Source organism: Myxine glutinosa, chromosome 11 (assembly GCF_964187855.1).
Source record: "Myxine glutinosa chromosome 11, kmMyxGlut1.1, whole genome shotgun sequence".
NCBI lineage: Eukaryota > Metazoa > Chordata > Myxini > Myxiniformes > Myxinidae > Myxine > Myxine glutinosa.
In genome coordinates this window covers 8377158-8400010 of record NC_136271.1, presented here as the reverse complement: position 1 = coordinate 8400010, position 22853 = coordinate 8377158, and the positions used below count along the sequence as shown (strand labels likewise).

Sequence of the window (22853 nt, the reverse complement as noted above, 5' to 3'; positions counted from 1 at the left end):
GGGGCGGCGCGGTGACGGCATGGGGAGTGGGCGTCCTCCTTCCGGCTCGGTTAGCCGCCATTGACCACGCGCTCCACGGGGTTACCACGAAGGGGCTCCCTGTCGGCCCCTCGTCAAGGGCGGAGCCGGTAACCCCCGCACCCAATGAGAAGCCATGGGCCGATGCCATCTGGGGCGGCGCTAACGAGCCGAGGGCGTGTCACTCCCCGCCGGATATACGCGGCCCCGCGCCGGACGTGACGTCAGATGCGCCCCGAACCTTGGAAGGAAAAGACGCCACCCTCCCGAGCGCTGAGCGACCTCCCCGGCATCTCCACCAAAGTCGCGACCCACAAGCGCTGTGATACCTTCACGCATCTCTGGACACCACCGTACGTGATCCTGCCCTGAGCACAGGTGCACCTGAGCCATCGACTGCCGCTTTCCTGGCCATCAAATCCCGTGTGAGTCAGCGTTGTCCCGTTTATCTGTGGTCTGTCTAGGGTTAATATAAGGTTGTGTCTAAGTGCCCACCTTCCTATGTTTCCCTCTTGTCCCTGTAATCTAACCTTTTCCGCCTTAATATAACCTCCTCCGGAGGTCTTGAGAACTGAACCCCTGGTGTCGTATTGTGTCATTATAGCCCAGCCGGGTGTCTTCTCTTTCCTATTGAGCCAGCGTAGCGCGATTAGTTAACATTCGGGCACAATCGGGTAACTTGTACGGATACGGCGGCCATCCCGCTCGGCCCACCATACCATCAAAGTCGTATCTGTAACAATATAATGTATATATATCATGATGTATATATGCCCCATGATGTATTTATAATGTATATATGCCCCATGATGTATATATAATGTATATATATCATAATGTATGTTTGCCCCATGATGAAAGAACAATAATTTGCCTTTGAAAATACAACTCGAGGGAAGTTGATGATTTGCCATCACAAATCCCCACACTTCACCTCAACAGCAAAGTTGAAATATGGTAAAACGTTCCATCAGCAATGACCCAATATCAAAGTTTCAGTTAAAAAAAAAATCCCCCCCTTTTTTCGCCCCTACGACCTCAAGCCCCCACCCCCTGGGGCATGAATCAGGGATCAAATCCAAAAAATCGTTACATATGTCATGCGTCCCTCAATGTTGATCGCATGTGCAAAGTCTCATTTAAAAATGTGCACGTAATTGCATTTTTCGGGATTTGACCTTTTGACCCCACCCCAGGAGGCGGGGCCAAAATGACACTGCTCTTGCACCTTCTTGCCACGTGGTAAATCATAACTACCAAGTTTAGTGAATTTCTGCCAAACCGTTCAGGAGATAACGTGACGGACGGACGGACGGAACAGATTCCAATATCCCCGAGTTATTTTTTTAAATCGTGGGGATAAAAATAGGAATTATTTAGTGCATAATTACTATTTAGTGACAAAAATTTAGTACCGGTACCTATGAGCTCATGTTGTGTCTGCGATTCTCTGTAGCTACATCCTGCGATGGACGCAAAAGGTGGAAAATGAATCAGAAATCATGTTTTATTGATCAGGAAGGTGTCATGCCCACCTGGGTGGTTCCAGTTTGACCTGATCGTTTGTTTATCCTGTACCATACTCCTGTACCACACCAGCGTCGGTGCTGCTGAAACAGTTTGCAAGGGTTATCCTGGGTGGTTTGCCATTGCCTCTCCAGTGCTTTGTGCATACTCTATCCTTTTTAATGCTGAGCATCAAGCAAGGAAGCAGCACGGACCATTTTTATAAAGGTCTTTGGTATGACTCGGCCGCAGTTTGAACCACTGACCCCTCAAACTCTGAGCGGACCCTCTGACTATTACACCACCGAGTCTGGTGAACCTTTGTTTATACCATGGGTATTGGTTTATACCATGGTATACCATGGGAAAGCAGGCAATGGGTGTTGCTTGCCAACTCCCCCCAAGCCCTCTCCCTTCCACACATCTCCCTGCTCTCGGATGTTGTGTTTGTGTGCTTCCCCTTCTCTCCCCATCTTGTTTTCCGCTCCCTCTTTTTATATATTTTGTTTGTCTGGTTGATTTGTTTGTGAAATAAATGTTCGCTCTTTCACGAGCCTCGATTCAGTATACAAAAAAAAAAAAAAAAAAAAAAACCACCATAGAGGCAGTATTACCCTACATACACTACTCAGCCTTTTATCAATGAAACCTCGGTCAAATTACAACCAGTCTCATAATTGAATTAAGGAAAGTAAAGAGCAACCATTGGAGCTTCGGTTAAATTATCACGTGACTGTTTTAGATTTACAAAACAATGCATAGATCAGTCCTATCCCCTACTGTAACCCATAACTACTCAAAATGTGGAGATGGAGAAAGAGAACACATGGATAGTCCAGCTGGGAAGCAAATTGTTCATCAACAACAGGAAGTTTCACAAATTAATGGTGAACTGGTAAAGGAGGTCCAGAGTGAAGACCAAAATTAAATAATTAATGTCAAGGTGAGCAAGCTGACGCTGATAGTTTCACATTTCTTGAAACAATAAAGGAATGGACATTTTGAATTAGTGCGGATCACTTCCTTTCACTATAGGATTAATAAGTTAATTACGTGCTAATTATGGCTATCAGAAGCACGTCAGACGAGGTCTGCTATGTTTTTAGTTCACTCACAATGGCTTGGTCTCTCTTATCGTTTCCTTTACAGATGAGACAGATTCGTTTGGACTTAACCGAGATGACAGAAAGTAATTAATCAAGGACACAATGGTCCCAAATCACAAGGGTGGTTCCATTTTAGCAACAAGGCCTTGAACAATTCCATTAAGTGTTTCTTCCTCTTCTTCAAATATCAAGTACGTGCACTGATATCTTCATTTGTACATTAAAGTATCCATATTTATCTGTCCCTCTGTCTGTCACACTCTTTTTACGGGGTCGTCATTATGGAATTATGTCTGGGACGTCATTACGGCCTTACGTCTAGCGCTAGGCTAGGCCTTTACTGCGGTGTACTTGGCCTTTACTGCGGTGTATTAGGCCTTTAATGTGGTGTACTAGGCCTCTACTGCGGTGTATTAGGCCTTTAATGTGGGGTACTAGGCCTCTACTGCGGTGTATTAGGCCTTTACTGTGGTGTATTAGGCCTTTAATGTGGTGTACTAGGCCTCTACTGCGGTGTGTTAGGCCTTTAATGTGGTGGACTAGGCCTCTACTGCGGTGTATTAGGCCTTTACTGCGGTGTATTAGGCATTTACTGCGGTGTGTTAGGCCTTTACTGCAGTGTATTAGGCCTTTACTGCGGTGTATTAGGCCTTTAATGTGGTGTACTAGGCCTCTACTGTGGTGTATTAGGCCTTTAATGTGGTGTACTGGGCCTTTACTGCGGTGTATTATTCATGACTCAATGAGAATTGAATTTTGCAACTTGGAAAAAAACCAAAAAACACCCGCTGTAACATTTGATCCCTAGGAACATAAAACAAACTGGTAATATAAAATTATTAGTATCAGAGATATAAAAGTATCATTGGGGTGACAAAGTAACAGGTGTCGAGTCTAAAACAGAAACCATTCCATGTTTTCACTTCCTTATTGAGGACCCGACATGTGCTTCGGCACATCGCACCGTCCACAATTTCCATGCTTTTGCCTCAGCATAATAAGTTAATTGTATCATTCTAATGATTATAATTATAAGTAACGATGTTTTGCTTCCCAAGTTTTATGCAGGATTCTGCCCTCAGCACCAAAGTTTTATGCAAACCATAACCCATTCACTCTCACACCAGGTGTTCTTTGATCAGGTGGTCCCAAATGCCTCATCAGTTTTGATGTAATTTTAATTAATCAAAATCTCCTACTAATTGTTAATTGATCAGGAAGTCCAAACTCCCTCACCAGCAAAATATCAGAAACGCATGCTGCTTTAGATGTCTCTTATGGAGGCAAAATACGATCTAAATAATGTCACAATTAGCCCAGATCAAGTGGGTGGATTCGAAGTTTCCCACCACCCAACATTCCAAAAGCTGGATAAACCGGGCCTGAACAGTCGACCAGCCTGCGGCAGAAACAGCTGGGAGTTCCGTCGGAATTGTAGAAGGCGACCCAACCTTCATCGTGATCTAGGCAGACCGTTAAGCGGCGAGGTAGGGGCAGAGCTTCGGTGGCCATGTTGGTCGACCCGGCTGCAGACACCGTTTGACCTCGAGGGAGAAAGAGACGTCCACGGGCGATGGTGATGAGAAGAGAGGGCTGTGCTGTCTCGACTTCCTCACTTCCGCTGTCGTGCCCACTGTCTTGTTCAAACCTGCAAGATGAAAAAAGATAGAGGTTCGATTGCATCGTCCGTCCAGGACCGCGGTTAGGGGGGTAACACGTAGGTAGATGAGGGAGTGACCTTTGTCTACAATATCAATTATAAACAATACAGTATTTCAAATACATCATAAGAAAGACACGATGATGACGCTTAAAGATGTTGAACAGACTGACAAAAGAAATGCACAATAGGCAGCAGAGACAAAGGCATTGAGATGGCATCAATAGTCCTTTCCTTGAACCCAACCAGCCGCAGGCCCTTAACCACCACCGGTCGAGAAAAGTTTGCTTTTTCCCAGAAAGGAAACCAGGAGGACAGCCACATATGTTAGGAAAGAGCTTTACAGATTAAAAACAACAAGCTTAGAGGATGCGAGTGGGCCTTACCATGGCACACAGCCACAGCGTTTTAGCTTGCGGACCGTCGTTTCCCGAGCTAGCAGGCAGCCAGAGGATGGTCTTGCATGGGAAGATTGATCATGTGGGTTAGGGTCAAGGTCGGGGACAACTGTGAGCTGGACACGGTTTCAGGAGGCTAAAACCTCAACACCATTGTCTCTGCTGCTGCAAATAGTTTTATTAGATTATTACTTCAGTATCATATCCCTCCTCGGGCAAGGGGTGGGTTAAAAAAACCGAAATTTAGATTTCCCAATCACCTGTGCTTTCTCTAAAAATGTGGTTCAAAATATATTTGATTAACACCTCTTATTTTCTGCCTCATTACTCTGTGTGAAAGTGATAGCGGATGGAGCACCTGGGGCTAGATAGCTGGCGTGATGTTGAGAACCAGTCGGGAAGCTTGGTCGCATTCACCACACCAACACGTACTACACACGACGACGGGTCTACATCGACAACCCATGCGTGGCGGCCCCTGGTGATGGCGAAGTCGCCCACGATGTGATCAACAGGAAGAAAGGTGCCAGTTGGGCACGGGCGTTCGGCCAGCTGGGCGACGATGCCCAATGGTGCTTGGCTGCAGACGGTCCTCCGGTCTTCACTGAGCTCTAGGGAGTCTTTATTGTAGCCACTGCGGTCGTCAAGTCGGAACCATAGCACTAGGCCGGGATGTAAAACAAATGCAGCAAAATGGTTAGGATTTGTCTTGTTTTGATTAACAAATTAAATTTGGGTTTGTGTTCGTGTTAGCATGAACCATGTTTGGGATGAAAGTTTACCAATCAAGGGAGAGTAAATGGAACGGTAAGACTAGGTCAGGTAAGAGGCATATTACAGATTCATGAGATTGTGGTGATGGCATGGGGAGGGGTATTTTAGGCTATGCATATAAGGAGGATGGTTTGGATTGGTTGGTGGTGGAATGGGAGTAGGTTACAAAAAAATAATTACACTTAAATGGAAGGTTTAGTAAACATTTAGTTCTGTTGACGAAACCATTAAGACAGATACTGGGCTGCCCAGGAAGGTGTTAATGTGAACTTGTGACAATCCATGTGACCTTTGCAAAATGCTCCTTCTGGGTGGTGGTCCATGGTAATTTGCTGTGGAGATCTCACCTTCAGCAGGAGTAGTATAGATAATCAGTTCTTGACTGTAGTCACTGGACCCCGCGGGCCCAAAGGCCTGCACCCTCACAGCATAAGCACTAGCTGGAGAAACAGCCGTCACGCTCGCCACTGCTGCTCCAGATCCCTCAACAAGTGGTCCACAAATCCACTCCTGATGGTTCTCCTTCATTCCTACCCTGGAATCTTTGGGCACGTCGAGCTCTTCAATGCAGACTGCCTCATTAGCTGAAGACCCTGCTTCGTAGAAGCCAATGAGCTGGTACTCTAATCGGAAGCTTTTAGCAGGACCCGAGTCTAGGGGTAAAGACCAGTGGATGTTCAGCCCTCCGTAAGCTGAACACTTCTTGGTGTCGAGTTCTGGGGGAAAGGGAGCTAAGGGTCAAGATGAGAGAGTTAGGATGTTAGATGTCCAACAGCAAGAGATGTTTGCAGCAGAATTTTGAAATACGTAACATTACACCACGATATTCTATCACCACAGAAATTTACAAAGATAAAATATGTTAATCACAGACAGAATGAAGACCTAACTAAAAAGTGGATAAATTAAAATAACTGTTTTCTCATTTATTTAATGCAGCTGAAACTTTTCTCCTTTTATTTGAATACAATAAGTATAAATTCTGGTTCTTAGTTGTTTTTTTAAAGTCCACGTGTGGAGTATAAATTACTAGGAAAAGTACCCGTCCCCAGTAATGGGAAAAGTTTACGTTAATCCGTCAACTTAAATTATTTCATGGACATTTAAAAAGTTCATTGTGTTGCACGATTGGGTTCACTCAGATCCAAAGTTCTGAGCTACGTATACTGCTCACCGTGAAATGTTGGTGCAACATCGGGTGGTGGAGGTTGAATTTGTCAAAAAAGAGGGCAAAATGTATTGATTTTAAATAGTGTGTGCCTCCTTGAAGATCTGTATTAACTATGCTATCTGTATTGAACCAAAAAAAAGGATTTTATTTGTGAATACTTTTTACCTTATGTATTATTACCTTATTATTACCTTATTTTACCTTATATAGGCTACCTGTTTCGCAGCGAGCTTCCTCTGTTGGCCTGAAGAAGTTCACTGAGAAGCAGGTGAAACGTAGCCTGAGATCAGGTCTGCTCTTGCTTGTTTGTTACTTAAATTAGCGGAGCAGATCCAGTTACTTTTTTGGTTGGATTTGCCTTTCTCTTCATATATCTATATATTAAAGCAGGTCTGTCTGTCTGTCCCCGAACTATTCCCTCAGTTTTGAGGCTTGCCCCACCAAACTTTCTGTGAAACCATTTGGGGTTCTAGCAGGTGTCCTAAGATGCGTGGTTTTATAAATTTCTCAAAACAATTGTGATTTCCACCCGTACGAAACTGCTCTCTCTCCAAATAACACTGTGTGTGTGTGTGTGTGTGTGTGTGTGTGTGTGTGTGTGTGTGTGTGTGTGTGTGTGTGTGTGTGTGTGTGTTTGTGTGTGTGTGTGTGTGTGTCTGGGCCATTACTTTTTACCATTTGAGTTTTGTCATCAAAATTTCAACAAAGTTTTATTAAGAAAATGTGGAGAATACAAATTGAAATTTTTGGCAAAAGGTCAAAAGGTCAGCATCACATAAAATCTCCAATTTTTATCCAATTGACATGAAATATTAACAATACGCATATTGGATCATTTAATTGGTTCACTAATCAAAAACTAGAAACCGATTAATTTTAGGTCAAAGGTCAAGGTTGCATAAAATCGTGAATTTTAATTTTGTATTTTTTTGGATGTTTTTGTCATGTTTAGCATTTGGAAGAAGAAGATGTCTGATTACAAAGGGGATGCAGATTGAGTTTGCATTTTCAGATGCTTTCTAGTTATTACCCTGCGCTTGCGAAGCGAAAAGCGGGGTCAAGCGATCGGCCTGCGTACGTACGTGTCTGCATTAAAAAAAAATCTTTTCAACAGTTGGTCTGATTGACAAGGAACTTTTGTATGCATCCACTCATGTATAATTTTATGTGATAATTATGACGTCATAGGTCACGTGGTACAGGCACCATCTTGTTTAAATTCATTTTCTCGGCAGATGTTGGTCCGATTGACACTAAATTTTCACCGTGTGTCTACTCTTGGAAAACCGAAAAACTTTGGACCTCTAAATCTCCGAAACTGCTCAATGGAAACAATTGAAACGTGGCTCATGGTAAACAACTCAGCATGGGGAATCCAGGAGGTGCGGGCTTGTCGCTCGTGCAACAAGCATTGGGATGGGGTGCTTTGCAAAATTTGGGGTGCCATGGGATGGCCCCGCACGTAACGTTGAGTCTTGTGGCATCCACCGGGGGATGCGGTCTGTAGGAAGGGGTTGTACAAATGTTTCGTGGAGTTTTTGAAATTTTGCAAGTTTTCGGTTAAGGTTTTTTTTTTTTGTTTTTTTTGTATACAGAGTCGAGGCTCGTGAAAGAGCTAACATTTATCAAACAAACAAACAAACAAGCAAACAAAGTATATAAAAAGGGGAGCGGTCGACAAGATTGGGCGAGAAGGGGAGGAAGCACACAAACACAACATTTGAGAGCAGGGACATCGGGAGATGTTTTTGGAGGGAGAGGGCCTGGGGGGAGGCAGGATAGGTATAAAACGCAAGGACACCAAGGACTTCCAGGAAAGAAGTCAAAAGTCACCTCAAAAAAGTGGATTTGGGGTGAAATTAGCGGGGGTAGAAAAGATAAAGGTTTTGGATTGGGGAAGATAAGAGATGGTGGTGAACAGCCGTTTTAAAGACCTGGAGGGAGGAGTGGGATTGAAGAGAGTGAGGGAGTTTGTTCCAGAGGCAGGAGAAAAGAGGAATGAAGGAGTGAAGGTGAGCAGAGAGTCTTGATTTTGGCAGTTTAACCATAAGAGGGTTGCAGGCAGATCTTGTGCGACCTGCAGGAATATTTGGGGGACAGAGCCCAGAGAGAGCTGGGGGAGCAAGGCCGGAGAGGAGTCGGTAGAAGACGGAAAGACCACCAACCTGCCTGCGGTGATTAAGTGAAAGGCCCTCGGAGATAGCGTCACCGCGGGAGTTTGTGGTTAAGATAGGTTATTTACAGGAACGATGAATAATAATTTTGTAAATATTTGAAATGTGATGATTGTTTAAGGGGATAGCATGTTAAGGAGAAGAGGCAGGTAGCTTCGGTTCACTTCCCACAGCCCTCATGAGTTAATTTCATAGGTTAATTAAGTGTGAGACAGTGAGTGTTAAGACTGGAATGGTAGCACCTGCAGTGAACCTAGCAGCGGCTACGGTTCCAGGGAGGGAGGGGGGGGGACACTGTTATGAATTTTAGGGTAGGGACATATATAGATTCAGGTGGATCTGTGTCGGTATCATGCTCCGGTTGTCGTGATAGGGAATCTCAATGTGATACGTTTTGTAGCCCGAATGTCGGATTCAGCTTCTGTCTTTGTCCCCGGCACAAGGGGGCGGGGCTTGTTAACTAGATTAGGGCATGAGGGTAAAATTCCCTTGTACGTACATCATCCCCTTTGTGATCATTCCTTTGTCCCATATGGCAACGCACCATAGACATTAGTTAGGCCCATTAGTTTTACCACACACACTACTTAAATTCCTCTCCGCCACAATAACAATAAAACTCACTGGAAGCCAGTTCGGGGAACTGCCGCTGGAGCCACAGCCAGCCACATCACCAGCTGGCATAGCAACACACATCGAGCAAGCCCAGGCAATAGCCATGCCCAGAAGGACTCGTGATTGGTCGGGATGGGGACAAGAAGCTGGCCATTGATGGGTGGAAGGAAGACACAAAGGCAGGACGAAGGCCGCCGAATGGCAGGGTAGAGAATTGCGCCTGTGATGTTGGCCGGCAGGGATTGAAAGGGAGGATCGATGAGGTCAGACGACGGGCTGTAAAAGAATTGGCTGACTGACATTTGCTTCTTCTCGTTTCTGGATTCCTTCACGCCCGGACGTCCTTCCCCTCGCCGTAGACGCTTTTCCTGGGTTCTCCTGCTGCCCTCACGCCTTCCTTCACCCTTGACTCTCTCTCTCCCTTCGGATCCGAACATTGGGTGCAACGCACTGTGACCGTGCCGAATCTGGGAAAGCATTGCACGGCTGAGGAGGTGGGTTGCACACCCGCTCGCTCAATTGGCGCGAGAGGCCTTATCGAGGCCTAGTAAATGGGGGCGCGTCGGGGCCTTGTTCCCGCCAACCGGAGCTGCGTCAGACGACTGCGCTCGGAGCCTGACGATCCCTTACACACTGCGGACAGAGCTAAGCCCAGTACAAACACACACACACACAACGTTCTTTTAATTTATATCCTCCTTTGTTTGTTGATACGTCTGATGTGATGGATCTCGATTTAGGACATTTGTTTGCCATCGCGTCCTTGTTTCGGGTTTGGTTTAATAAATCTTATTTTTGTACATTTAATTCCATTTCGTTTGAGATTAATTTCCGCAGGATTGAAGACTGCCCAGATCGCGTCAGATAAAAGCTCCCGCTCCTTCTTCCTCTTTCTCCCCCCTCCCCCCCCCCCCCCCCCTTCACCCCTCTCCCTCTTGTATAGTGAAATCCACCATTGAATAACGCCTCAAAGTAAGCTCAATTGGTCATCCGTGGGTGCTCCGTCTTGATAGTCATCCACAGCACAATATATAAATATATATATATATATATAAGTTCAAAACACACCTGGTCACAAGTGTGCCGCACTGACCGGGTCCTCAGTCGAGGTCTTCAGCATCATCCCGTTTCGGCCCTTCAATCTCGATACGGTCAGCTAGGGTGGGCCAGCAGGGGCACGTACACATCCACATGCAGCAACTGCACTGGGATGCGTACATACCCCCACCCCCAGCCAGTGCGAACAACAACAACAACAACAAATCCACATCCAGATTCCACAGCACCAAACAAACATGGTGGAACACTCAAAACACCCACCTTTATACCCTTCACCACTCACCAACAAAACACACCAGATCATTCATACACACACAGACACACCCATACACACACATACATACAGAACACCAACCAAACAACCATCTACACTTACATCATACACCACTCAACACACAAAAACACATTCATGCAAAAATTAATTCATGCAAAAACACACACCCTCACCCACTCACTCATATACACAAAATAAGAAGTGATAATGGTAACAAAAAAAAACAAAAACAAAAAAAACACACACAACCAACCTACACCGTTCGACGTGCCTCCATAAACTTCCTCCATATCCAAAATGAGCCTTTCATGGCAACCTGGGCCACCTTGTCACACATCCTCCTTCTTTCTGTCCCACACACTCCCAGCCTAGCAAGAAATGCAGAAAAGGAATTGCCAATATACCCTCTACACCCCACCTCAAATGGCTGAAACGAAACGCGCCAACCCTTCTCCCGGCACTCTGCCCCCAGCTCACTGTACTTTCCTCTCTTCCTCTCGTGCACCTCCTCCATGTTCTCTTCCCAAGGTACCGACAACTCTCCTAAGATGACCTGTCTTGTTGCACTTGACCAAATGACAAGGTCAGGCCGCAACCTTGTCACACAGATCTCCTCTGGGAATACCAATTGTGGCTTTAGGTCTGCCACCACCTGCCAATCACAAGCATCTGACAGCCCTCTTGCTTTCCACCTCGTCCTCCTCTTTCCACCTCTTTCCACTTGGCCCTCTTTGACAAATCATACCTCTCCCCCATCAGTCTCCTTCTCCACTCTTCTCTCTCTCTCTCTCGATCTCAGCACCTCTTGTTGCACCATCTGCACCACCACCGCCAGCACCTGATCATGTCGCCACCTGTATCTTCCTGCTGCCAATGCTACTGAGCATGCACTCAGTGCATCGTGCACCGTTCCCACACCTCCACACAAATAACATCTCTTCTCCTGCAACAACCCCCACAATCTGAAGTTTACTGGTGACGGAAGCACATCATAAGTTGCCCGCAACAGGAAATTCAACAATATTGGCTCCATCCTCCAAATCTCTTGCCACTTCAATATCCTCACCCGCACACCTTCCCACTTAGTCCAAGCACCTTGCTGTGCCTGACCGACTGCTTTCACATATCTCCCCTCCTCTTCCTTTCTTCTCAACTCCCTCTCAACCATCTTCCTCCTCTCTTTCACACATGCCTTTCCCCATCGCTCATGCTCCATCCACCCCAAGCCATGCTTCCCGTGCTGTACCATCCCCATGACCTCCTCCTGTTGTAACCGCTCCTCCATCTCGTCCACCTCTGCTCTTGCATTCCACTTCCGACTTCCCTTCTTCTCTGGGAGAGCATTCTTTACCACTGCATCACTTGAATCCCGCAACATCATGAACTCCCGCACCCTCACCACCTTAAACTCCTCGGTTAATGATGTCAAGGGAAACTGGAGTTTTCCACCCTGACCATAAAAGGCAATGTTCGTCAAACAGCGTGGCACTCCCAACCACCTCCTCACAAACCCACTCACCACAACCTCCATCCTCTCTACATGCCCAATCGCAATATCATACATCATCAATGGCCACAATGCTCGTGGCATCAACCCAAACTTCAAACACCATACCTTCAACAGTATATGTATATGTGTGTGTGTGTGTGTATATATATATATATATATATAATATTAGCCATGGTCTGAAAACTGACTTCATATGTTTATTTTATTTCCGATGCATTTATATCGCTGTAGGTCTTGGAACATGATGTAAATCTTCTACCCACTTTATCATCCATTGTACTGGGATTTTGCTTTTGCATATCTCTTAGCATATACTGTACATTGCTATGCTACTGAGCCAAGAGGAGATCAGAGATTAAATTGTATGTTGCACAAGAACAGAAAATTGACTGCACATGTATAAACTATCTGTTTGAATCCTAGAAGAGTTAAACTTTTTAAAAAAGAAAAAAAAATTGCTTATTAAATCCACCTTAACAAAGAGACAACTGCATAACTTCTGTAATAGATACAAATAATCTAAGGAAGGTTTTTCAATTGTATTTCCAAATGAAATTCATTGTATATAGGAGAGTACAAAAATATGTAAAATTGTTTTTGAACAAGATGTACATATCTAATGTGATCGTCTTGCTAACACGAATAGAAACCTCGTCAATTTAAAACATGATGTACAGTTTTGATCAGGATTATATTTTTCATTTGTAGCATCCAATCATTAACACGATCTTCTTTACTATGAGAGATCCGTGTGTGCGGGTGTGTCGCCATTATCAGAGATGGCTGAGCGGATCTTTGTCATACTTTTGGAGGTTCATCAGTGCGTGCTGGGGAGTGTTTTAGGCCAAAAAAAAAAATGTAAATTTTTGAAAAAAGAAAAGTTCGATTTTTGGGGGGGATTAAAAAAAATCGCTCTATATGTGACTGAGCCTTTGTAGCTATGTGAAAGGTGATATTAAATTTCCCTTAATTAGTGTGTGTGTTATTAAAATAGTGTTACGTTTGTGGGGATAGGCATGGAAATGATGGAATACCTTAGGAAAGTTAGAATCGTGTAGGTTTAGAATGCTCCGTATGCCGTGAAAAATCCATCTGATTGTACGTAAATCGGCTGTCTGCCCGGGTAAGAGCGTTTGCGTGTCGCCATAAGGGGCGTGGCTTTTGTGCTAATTAATTATAGGGCTTAAAGCTTAATTTCCCAGTGTGTAATTTGCCTCCTGTGGTCTTCCCTTCAGTTTCATTACATTCGGCCAGCCAGGAAATTGAGGACTCAGTAAAACAACGACAGCAATGTAATGGACTCATTCGCTCACCACGCTGCCAGGTCCGACAGAAACAGCATTTGCTGATCGGCAAGGGAACGACGTCATCCGCACATTCCCGAACAGAGATTAGACTCCGCCCCCTGACGACTCGTAATGAATAGGCCACTCCCGGGCCTTTGTGATTGGTGGAGGCGAGATGGATGATGGAATAGCGCTGTGTGATTGGACAGAGTATAACGTCAGCAGTGGAACATTGGAGAGCTGAAGGAAAGAGAAGCTGTCTCGCCAGTCGCCAGTCGCCATCTTGGTCTCTTTGTCCTGCCGTTTGTTGGAGACAGTCGCATTTTGCCTCTCTTTGTCCTGCCGTTTGTTGGAGGCAGTCGCATTTCGCTTCTCTTTGTCCTGGTGTTTGTTGGAGGCAGTCACGTTCTGCTTCTCTTTGTCCTGGTGTTTGTTGGAGGCAGTCACGTTCCGCTTCTCTTTGTCCTGGTGTTTGTTGGAGGCAGTCACGTTCCGCTTCTCTTTGTCCTGGTGTTTGTTGGAGACAGTCGCATTTCGCTTCTCTTTGTCCTGGTGTTTGTTGGAGACAGTCGCATTTCGCTTCTCTTTGTCCTGGTGTTTGTTAGAGACAGTCGCATTTCGCTTCTCTTTGTCCTGGTGTTTGTTGGAGACAGTCGCATTTCGCTTCTCTTTGTCCTGGTGTTTGTTGGAGACAGTCGCATTTCGCTTCTCTTTGTCCTGCCGTTTGTTGGAGTCGGTCGCATTTCGCTTCTCTTTATCCTGCCGTTTGTTGGAGTCGGTCGCATTTCGCTTCTCTTTGTCCTGCCGTTTGTTGGAGGCAGTCGCATTTCACTTCTTTGTGCTGGTGGTTGTTGGAGGTGGTCACATTTTCTCTTTGTTCTGGCTTGGTCGTGGGTGGTGGCGCATCTTTGACTCATGGTGCTTGTGGAAAGAGACTGAACCAGGGAGGTTCGGGGCAGTCGGCATCGTGAGAAGTACCTCACATTGGGACGTTGAGGAGCGCAACTCTGCGCAATTTTGTGCACTTCCGCGTGGTGGTTTGGAGGCGACAAACGTTGACAAGTCCTCGGTTGAACTGCAAAGCTGAGTGCTGGCCAATTACCAAATCATTTTATTTTATTTTATTTCTCCCTGTGTCTGTAATTGAGTCTGTTTGGAGGGCCCCACACCTTAGCCTATTACTATTAGTTTTTACCTCAACATTTTTATTTTGCTTTCATTATTTTCATTAAATCATTAGTTGTTGATTGTCAATTTCTTGTCTTGTTTCGTTTCTTTGTTTGTGGGTTCGGATTAACCCAGTTTCGGCTGTCCGATCAGGTTAGGCTTCAAACCTTCCCGCGAGCGCGAAAAGATAATCACGCCAAGTTTGAAATACACCTCGGAGTTAAAGCTCGTTTCGGTCATTCGTCCTCTTGGGATGTTAAACCTGGGGACGTGACAATATTAAATATATATGTTCCTTAATGGGTGTAGGTTAGCGTTTTAGGCCTCAGTCACACTGGATCGTACGATTTCTGGATCGTGCGATTGATGGCAATCTGGCCGAGATACGACCAATCGTCAATGTTTGCTACGCTCTCCATTTGCGATCGCAAACAGCGATTGCTCTTAGGACTTATGGTAGGTCATCGTATGATTGGTGGTACGCGTGGTCGTGCGATCACTAACGATTGGAGAAGATCAATCGCAAGATCAATCGTAGGTAATCGTGCGACTAGTGGTGGCGATCAGCGACCGATTGTACGATCAATCGTGGCGACCTGCGACCATCGATCGCAGCCAGTCGTGAGTTCGATTCCCGACGCAGCTATAAAATGTCATAAATGTGTTTACGATCCCTCAGATGGACGTTAAACGGACGTCCCGTCTGCCGACGTTCGTTTGTGGACGTTAAATACCTCAAGGTGTCCTTCGCGAAGAGTAGGCGAGCTATCGCAGGCACACTCAACAAATTACAAATCCTTGCCCTGACTAGTGGAACGTCAGGCCTGGCCAACCGGTTCGTGACAAACTCAGACCAAGCTTCCCCCGGCCGACCCCTCAAGAAAGGTGGGCTAATGAAGAAGAAGTCACAGGAAGAAGATCGGTTGAAGAATAGAATGACATGCTGTATTAAATATTGAAGGACACCGTGGCGTGGGGTCTACCAACTAACGCCAGCAGACGGGATTCCCGTTTAACGTCGATCCTGGAAATGATGATTCACACTGCCTATGAATCACCACGATGCCACTTTATAGCTTGGTTGGGATTCGAACCCAGGGTAGACAGCTTGGAGCCGAGTTTGTGTACCTGCCAGCCCTTGTTTAAGAATTAAGCGATTTAAATCAAAACATCGGACCGAATTTACTAAAGTCGTTTAGCGAGCGTCTTGTCAACACACGTCTAACCCTTAAACACTGACAAAAAATTGTTGTACACGCACAGCAAAACACACGCGAATGGTATAAAATAATATTCTCTATATATATAAAACACAGTTGTGTGTGTGTGTGTGTGTGTGTGTGTGTGTGTGTGTGTGTGTGTGTGTGTGTGTGTGTGTGTGTGTGTGTGTGTGTGTGTGTGTGTGTGTGTGTGTGTGTGTGTGTGTGTGTAATGTTACCGATAGACTCCGAAACGGAGAGGCTCACGTGCTTGATATTTGGCATAGACATGGCCATTGAGCCTGGGACGAACATGGCCGAGACAATATTTGACGAGATCCATATTTTTTATTCATATTTACCTCAGCGCATTTCAGTGAAGTACCCGCTAATCTCAGCCAGTGCGAGTAGCTCGCTGATTCGCTCAGAGCGATCACGTGATGTTCCATCCCGTCACACGTCACATGTTTGCACGTAATTCAGGGCGAAAAGCCATTGCGTTTTTTCACCTTTATGCGATCGTGTTTTGTGTCGATTTTGTGCGATATGAATTACATTTTAATTCATATTTCGTGTTTACGAATTCGAATACGAAGGATTTCCCATTTCCGCTTTCGATTTCGAATATGAATCGAATACGAGCTTGAGTCGAGAGGGCGAATGTACGGGTTGGGAATGTACGGATCTCCCCTCCCCCACCCGGCAACGCCGGTACTGGAGGGCGTGGGTCACAGGATCGGTGTCTCCAAAATCCGCTTCGTGCTCTTGCGAAGATGCAGGACGATGTCGCGATTGTTGTGCTGCTCTCTGACCATGAGAACTGCAACGTCATTGTTGACTGGCCCTCCCCTTCCCTCCCCCTTCCCCCTCCCCCGTCCGTCCTCCTCCTCCCTTCCCCCTCCGTCCTCCCCCTCCCTCCTACCCCTTCCCCTTCTCCTCTCGCCCCTCACCCTCCCCCTTCTCCCCTCCCTTTTTTTTTTTTTTTTTTTTTTGTGTACTTAATCGAGGCTCGTGAAAGAGCTGACATTTACTTCACAAACAAATCAACCAGACAAACAAAATATATAAAAAGAGGGAGCGGAAGACAAGAGAATGGGAAGCACACAAACACTTGAGAGCACACAACATTTGAGAGCAGGGAGATGTGTGGGAGGGAGAGGGCTCGGGGGGAGGAGGCGTGGGAAGGGGTGGGGGGGTGGGGGGTGGGAGAAGTATAAAACACAAGGACACCAAGGACTTCCAGGTCAGAAGTTGGTATTTCAAAAAGTGGAATTGGGGTGAAATTATCGGGGATAGAAAAGATCAAGGTTTTGGATGGGGGAAGATAAGAGATGGTGGTGAACAGCTGTTTTAAAGACCTGGAGGGTGGAATGGGATTGAAGAGAGTGAGGGAGTTTGTTCCAGAGGCGGGAGAAAAGAGGAATGAAGGAGCGAAGGTGAGCAGAGAGTCTTGATTTTGGCAGTTTAACCATAAGAGGGTTGCAGGCAGATCTTGTGCGACCTGTAGGAATATTTGCGGGACAGAGCCCAGAGAGAGCTGGGGGGGCAAGGCCAGAGAGGAGTCGGTAGAAGACGGAAAGACCACCAACCTGCCTGCGGTGAGTGAGTGAAAGGCCCTTGGAGTTAGCTTCATCGCGGGAGATTCCAATGATTCTGAATGCTTTGCTTTCAACAGCGTGAAGACGAGCTAGGTGTGAGGCAGGAGCACCAGCCCAGAGGGGAGAGCAGTATTCCATTGAGCTGCGGATGAAAGCCTTGTACGTGGTGAGGAGCTCAGGTGTGCCAAGGAAGGACTTCGCACGACGGAGGATGCCCAGTCGGCGACTGCTTTGGAGGCCAGATTTGAAATGTGGTTTTCCCAGGAAAGATCATGGCAGATAGTGAGACCCAAAAGTTTGAGTGACAGAACTTCTTGGAGAGGATTATTCAGAAAGTAGATGGGAGGGTTGTCCAGTCGGTCTTTTCGGAGAGACATTGTAAGAGTGTGAGATTTGTCAGGATTGAAAGACATGTGCCACTTGTTTGCCCAGACTGTGATTTTGTCCAGGTCTGCAGAGAGTGAGGAGGCTGCAGACTGTCGATCTGAGGGATGAAGAATGGAGCGACAGAGAGTAGAGTCATCAGCAAAGAGATAGAGAGGATTTTCAAGAGTCGGGGAGATCATTGATGAAGACCAGAAAAAGCACAGGGCCCAGAACACTGCCTTGGGGAACTCCAGCCTGAACAGGAAGAGGAGATGAGAGAAACCCATTCAGGGCCACACGTTGACTACGACTAGAGAGGAAGTCCGCCAGCCATGCGTGGAGATTTCCATGGATACCAACAGAGGAGAGTTTGGTGAGCAGGGCGGGGTGCCAGACCGTATCGAAGGCACGTGATATGTCAAGGGAGACAGCTCGAATTTCCTGTTTGGCATTGAGGACCTCCATCCATTGCTGAGAAAGCAGAAGCAGCATGTCCAGAGTAGAGTGACCAGGTCTGAAACCAAATTGATGATCAGAGATCAAGCCATTGGAGAAGAGGAAAGATTTCATATCTGAAGCAATGATGGATTCCATGACTTTACTGATAATTGAGAGAAGGCTGATTGGTCTGTAGTTGCTTGGATCTGTTTTTGCACCTTTTTTGTGCAAAGCGGTGATGTTGGCAGATTTCCAAGCAGATGGCAGATGACCTTGAGCAAAAGAGAGTGTGAAGAGAACAGAGAGAGGGAGTGAAAGAGCGGAAGAACAAGATTTTAGGACGCGTGGGCTGATGCCGTCAGGTCCAGTTGCAGAATCAGAGTCGAGGGTTGACAGAAACTTTTCCACCTTGTCAGGAGGAAAGGACATGGAGTCCAGGAGCAGCTGGGTACGACTGGGTATGGTGGGTAGAGAGGGATTGGTTTGGGACACAAGATTTAGAGGCAAACACAGAGTTGATGCATTCAGCTTTTTCACGTGCGGAGTCAGCTGTGTAGCCATTTGAAGTAAGGGAGGGGGTGGAGGGGGAACAAACACCAGAAACAGATTTGACCAGACGCCACCAGGATTTGGAAGAGGGAGACAGATAAGAGAGTTCGGTCTTGAGAACGGAGAGATATTGTTTCCTGGCTCTGCTGAGGGTGGACACACACTTGTTTCGGGCTTTGTGAAAGGAAATGAGATTTCCTTCCGTTGGATTTGCTTTCCAGGAGACGAAAGCAAGTTGTTTCTGGGCAATAGCCTCACCACAAGATTCCGTGTACCATGGACGGGAGGAAGGGTATGACAACTGAAGACGAGATGGGATAAATCTGTGCATGAGAGAGAGCAGTTTACTTTGGAAGAATTCCCAGGATGAGTTGATGTCAGAGGCGGTAGAGATGGGAGACCAGTCCAGATGATTGATGGCTGCTTGAAGACCATGCCAGTTGGCCTGAGTGAAATGCCAGACTCGTCGACGCTGAGGAGGCTCTCTGAGAATGGTCAGAGAGATGTCCACTTTAACAAGCACATGATCAGATGAGCCGATTGGAGCAGAAGAAGAGCAGCAGACATTTTCAGGGAAGTTAGTCATAACCAAGTCCAGAAGAGAAGATGCTCCATTGATTGAGATCCGGGTCGGGAAATTGACAGATTGTGTCAGTCCCAGTGAGTCACAGAAGTCCTTTGCTGAAGAGCCATGGCTGGTGAGAGAGGTACCCACACCCAGCCAACTGGCATGGTGACAATTGAAATCACCACATATGAGGAAGAGAGAGTTGGGATGGGTAGATAGAAGTTGGTCCATGTTATCAGACAGCGAGATGTAGATGGAGTCATCACTGTTTGGTGGATGGTACAACACACATATGAACAAAAGGTGGGAGCGAAGGGGAAGCCGTAGCCAAAGGTATTCCTGGGGGTGAGGTGGAGAGAGGGCAGTGCAGGGCGAGTGAGGAAGATAGTTTTTTATAAAGATAGCAACCCCTCCTCCAGGACGAGGCTCAGGTCTATCATACCGGAGGAGGGAGTAACCTGGGAGAGACACCAAGGAATCAGAGACATCATGAAGGAGGAAAGTTTCTGTTAAGCAGATCACGTCTGGTTTGTCAGAAGCAACCTGTATGGAGAGATCAGTCAAGTTTGAGCGAAGGCCCCGGATGTTTGAGGTCCATACTGTTAAAGAAGAGGAAGGGGGAGCATCGGATACAGAACGGGGGGGGGAGCGGTACGGTATGATGTGGAAGAGGAGGAAGAGGTAGGGAGAGCTGTTGAAGGTGCGTCAGAGATTTCAGAACAGCTTGGAGAAAGGGAAGTATGGGGCGGACAAAAGGTTTGATGGTGAATGGGTGAGGCGCAGTGAGGTGTTGTTTGAGGAGGGGGAAGAGTGAGGCAGAAGGTTGAGGGAGCTGAAGGTGAGAGTTGGAAGGGGGAAGAAGCGGGCAGGACGCTTTGAGGAGGAGGGGTGAGAGGGGAGTCTAGGAGGGGAGGAGTGAGGGAGGGTCTCAGAGGGGAGGGGTGTGGGGGGAGTTTAGGAGGGAAGGGGCAAGGGGGGAGATCTGAAAGGGATGGGTGATGGGGAAGATTTGGAGGGGAGGGGCAAAGGGGAAGATTTGAAAGGGATGGGTGATGGGGAAGATTTGGAGGGGAGGGGTGAGATTGGATTTTGAAAAATGTACGATTAATGGGAAACGAACATTTCTTGCAAAATGAGATTCTTGCGACCTTCGAGTCAAAAATACGTTTGAGGATGCTGAAGGATGGGTGGAGTTCTGGAGAGTTTAGGGAATGAATGAAAGATGCACTCTAAGAGATGGATTTTTTTTTTGGAATGAATAGATTTGGTGAGCAAGTCGAAAGCATCCTTTTATAGAAGAAGAAGAAAAAGGTGTTATAGTATATGACAGAATACCATTCTTCAGGGGACAGATGGAACATTTTTTAACGACGTGAACAAAGAACGAACGAACAAATAAGAACGAAACGGATAAGAACAGAGAAGGGAATATATATATATCTATTTTTTTATTTTTTTTATTTTTTTGAGTTGGGATGAAAACAAAGACAGAGACCGAACGTGGAACGTGAAAAATAGAGACCGAAAGGAATTGCGAGCGCCGAAAGGAAACCGACGATTCTGTACACAGGTATGAAAAACCAACACCAAGAATACTATTAGAGACACACCAATAGTTACCTACACACCGAAAGAAAGATAAAGTTTCGACCTGTGGTAAAGCCGGTATTACGACAAAAACACAATTGTGAACAGTTACTTATTAACTTCGAAAGCGTGCGCGCATGCACAGCTTTGAAGAGACGTGACGTCACGTTACTTCCCGAGACGAGAAGAGACGTGAAGAGACTTTGAAGAGATTTAAAACGTTAGACAAGTGGTCGATGTTCGGGGAAGTTAGGGGGAGAAGCGAAAATCTAAGAAATAAGCAATACAGCGAAGGAAAGAACTTAAATTCACAGAACACCTATGGGGGTAGGGGAAGCCGAGATAAACTAGGCCGCGCACGCGGTGGGACAGAAAAGGATTAAATTATACAAAAGTTTGCAAGAACTGCAAATCAACACCAACTGGAAAACACCCTGCAACACATGCACAATAAAAAAACCAGTAGGAATTGACGAACACTGATTGACGATCATTGACGATTGACGAACACCCGATGTCCCTGCTCTCAAATGTTGTGTTTGTGTCCTTCCCCCTCTTCCCCCTCTCTTTTGTGTCCTTCCCCCTCTCTCCCCATCTTGTCTGCCGCGCTCCCCTTGTTTTTTGTGTTTTGTGTGTCGGTTTGTCTTTTTGTGTGATTAATGTTGGCTCTTTCACGAGCCTCGATGTTGTATAAAAAAAAAAAAAAAAAACACGAATGGAAAAAATACTATAACTTTTGCTGCCGTGCAGAGAGCTCCAAGACGCTTCCTTGCTCCAGGGACCGGAAACGGAAGTCAAGGGGGAAACCCTTTTCGCCCTCCCTTCCCCCCCCCCATTTCCCCCCCCCCCTCCCCTTTCCCCCATCCCCCTCCTTTCCCCCTCCCCTTCCCCGCCCCTTTACCCCCCCTCCCCTTTCCCCCTCCCCCTCCCCCCCCCTCCCAATTGACGAAAATGACAGTTTAAAAATTGTACATTTTATTCATTTGTGTTCTCTCCATATTCTCATAATAAAGGTTTGTTAAATATTTGATGACAAAAGCTTAATTGGTAAAAAATAAAATAAAGTTATGTCCTGGATTGACAGACGGACGCACATATGGAGACACACACACACACACGCGCACGCACACACACACACACACACACACACACACACACACACACACACACACACACACACACACACACACACACACACAATTGCAAAACCCCATGTCTCACTGTGCGGGGGATGGGCTAATAAACCCTCTTCCTGCTTCACTTTAAGTGTCAGGTCCGCCTTCCTGAGGCATCTGATATATATATATATATATATATATATTTCTGCTCAAGAAAGGATTTGTGTTCTCCTGTGTGTGTTGTCTAAGGTGAAGGGTGAGAGGCGCATTAAAAGCACTAATAGGTGTAATGACAGTAGAGCATTTTCTTCTCAATACTTGCCTTGTTCCTTTGCCACTTACCTTTCCAAAAGGACAAGTTAGAGATTAGTTTCAGCTCTTGACTCACATCCAACTGGAACCCTTGGAAGCTGGGAATGTCAGCTGGCATGAAGGTCTTTAAAGTCTCTATAGCCTTGACCACTCTGTCAGACATAAACAAACAACTGTATTGCAGTAAAACTTCTCAATTACTTTTTCTTTTGCTATTAAATTTTAAAAGCCTGATGGGAACTTGTTGTTTTATCAGCAAAGTTATTGGCAAAACATTTAAAATGTTTGTTAAATTTTTTGTTTTTAAAATTTTAAATGTTTTAAAAAACATTTTAAAGAAAAAAAATTTAAACCCATAAAACTGAATAATGTGCTTTTCATGGCAAATTGTCTTTTTTCT

At 45.9% G+C, this 22853-nt stretch overlaps 1 protein-coding gene across 2 annotated transcripts; it reads right to left on the bottom strand.

The window, feature by feature from the left end:
* Positions 1-3584: 3584 nt before the first annotated feature.
* LOC144888263 (E3 ubiquitin-protein ligase Trim36-like) lies at positions 3585-21607 on the bottom strand. Of its 2 annotated transcripts, XM_078765946.1 has the most exons (5): positions 21502-21607; positions 5810-6193; positions 5047-5350; positions 4677-4748; positions 3585-4278 (listed from the first exon to the last, which is right to left on the bottom strand). In XM_078765946.1, the coding sequence occupies exons 1-5, from the start codon at positions 21515-21517 to the stop codon at positions 3942-3944; spliced, it is 1113 nt and encodes a 370-aa protein (XP_078622072.1). In that variant the 5' UTR covers positions 21518-21607; the 3' UTR covers positions 3585-3941. The 2 variants fall into 2 exon arrangements, with proteins under 2 accessions (XP_078622072.1, XP_078622071.1); XM_078765945.1 differs by lacking the exon at positions 4677-4748 and having other exon boundaries at positions 21502-21559.
* Between the last annotated feature and the right edge of the window lie 1246 nt (positions 21608-22853).

What these genes read in the sequence shown, in the direction of transcription:
- LOC144888263 (XM_078765946.1), bottom strand. An exon ending in CTATACTACTCCTGCTGAAG is followed by an intron (nt 5,351 to 5,809) that starts GTGAGATCTCCA and finishes ATCCCGGCCTAG; the next exon opens with TGCTATGGTTCCGACTTGAC. An exon ending in CGCTGTGGCTGTGTGCCATG is followed by an intron (nt 4,279 to 4,676) that starts GTAAGGCCCACT and finishes TTCATCTTGCAG; the next exon opens with GTTTGAACAAGACAGTGGGC.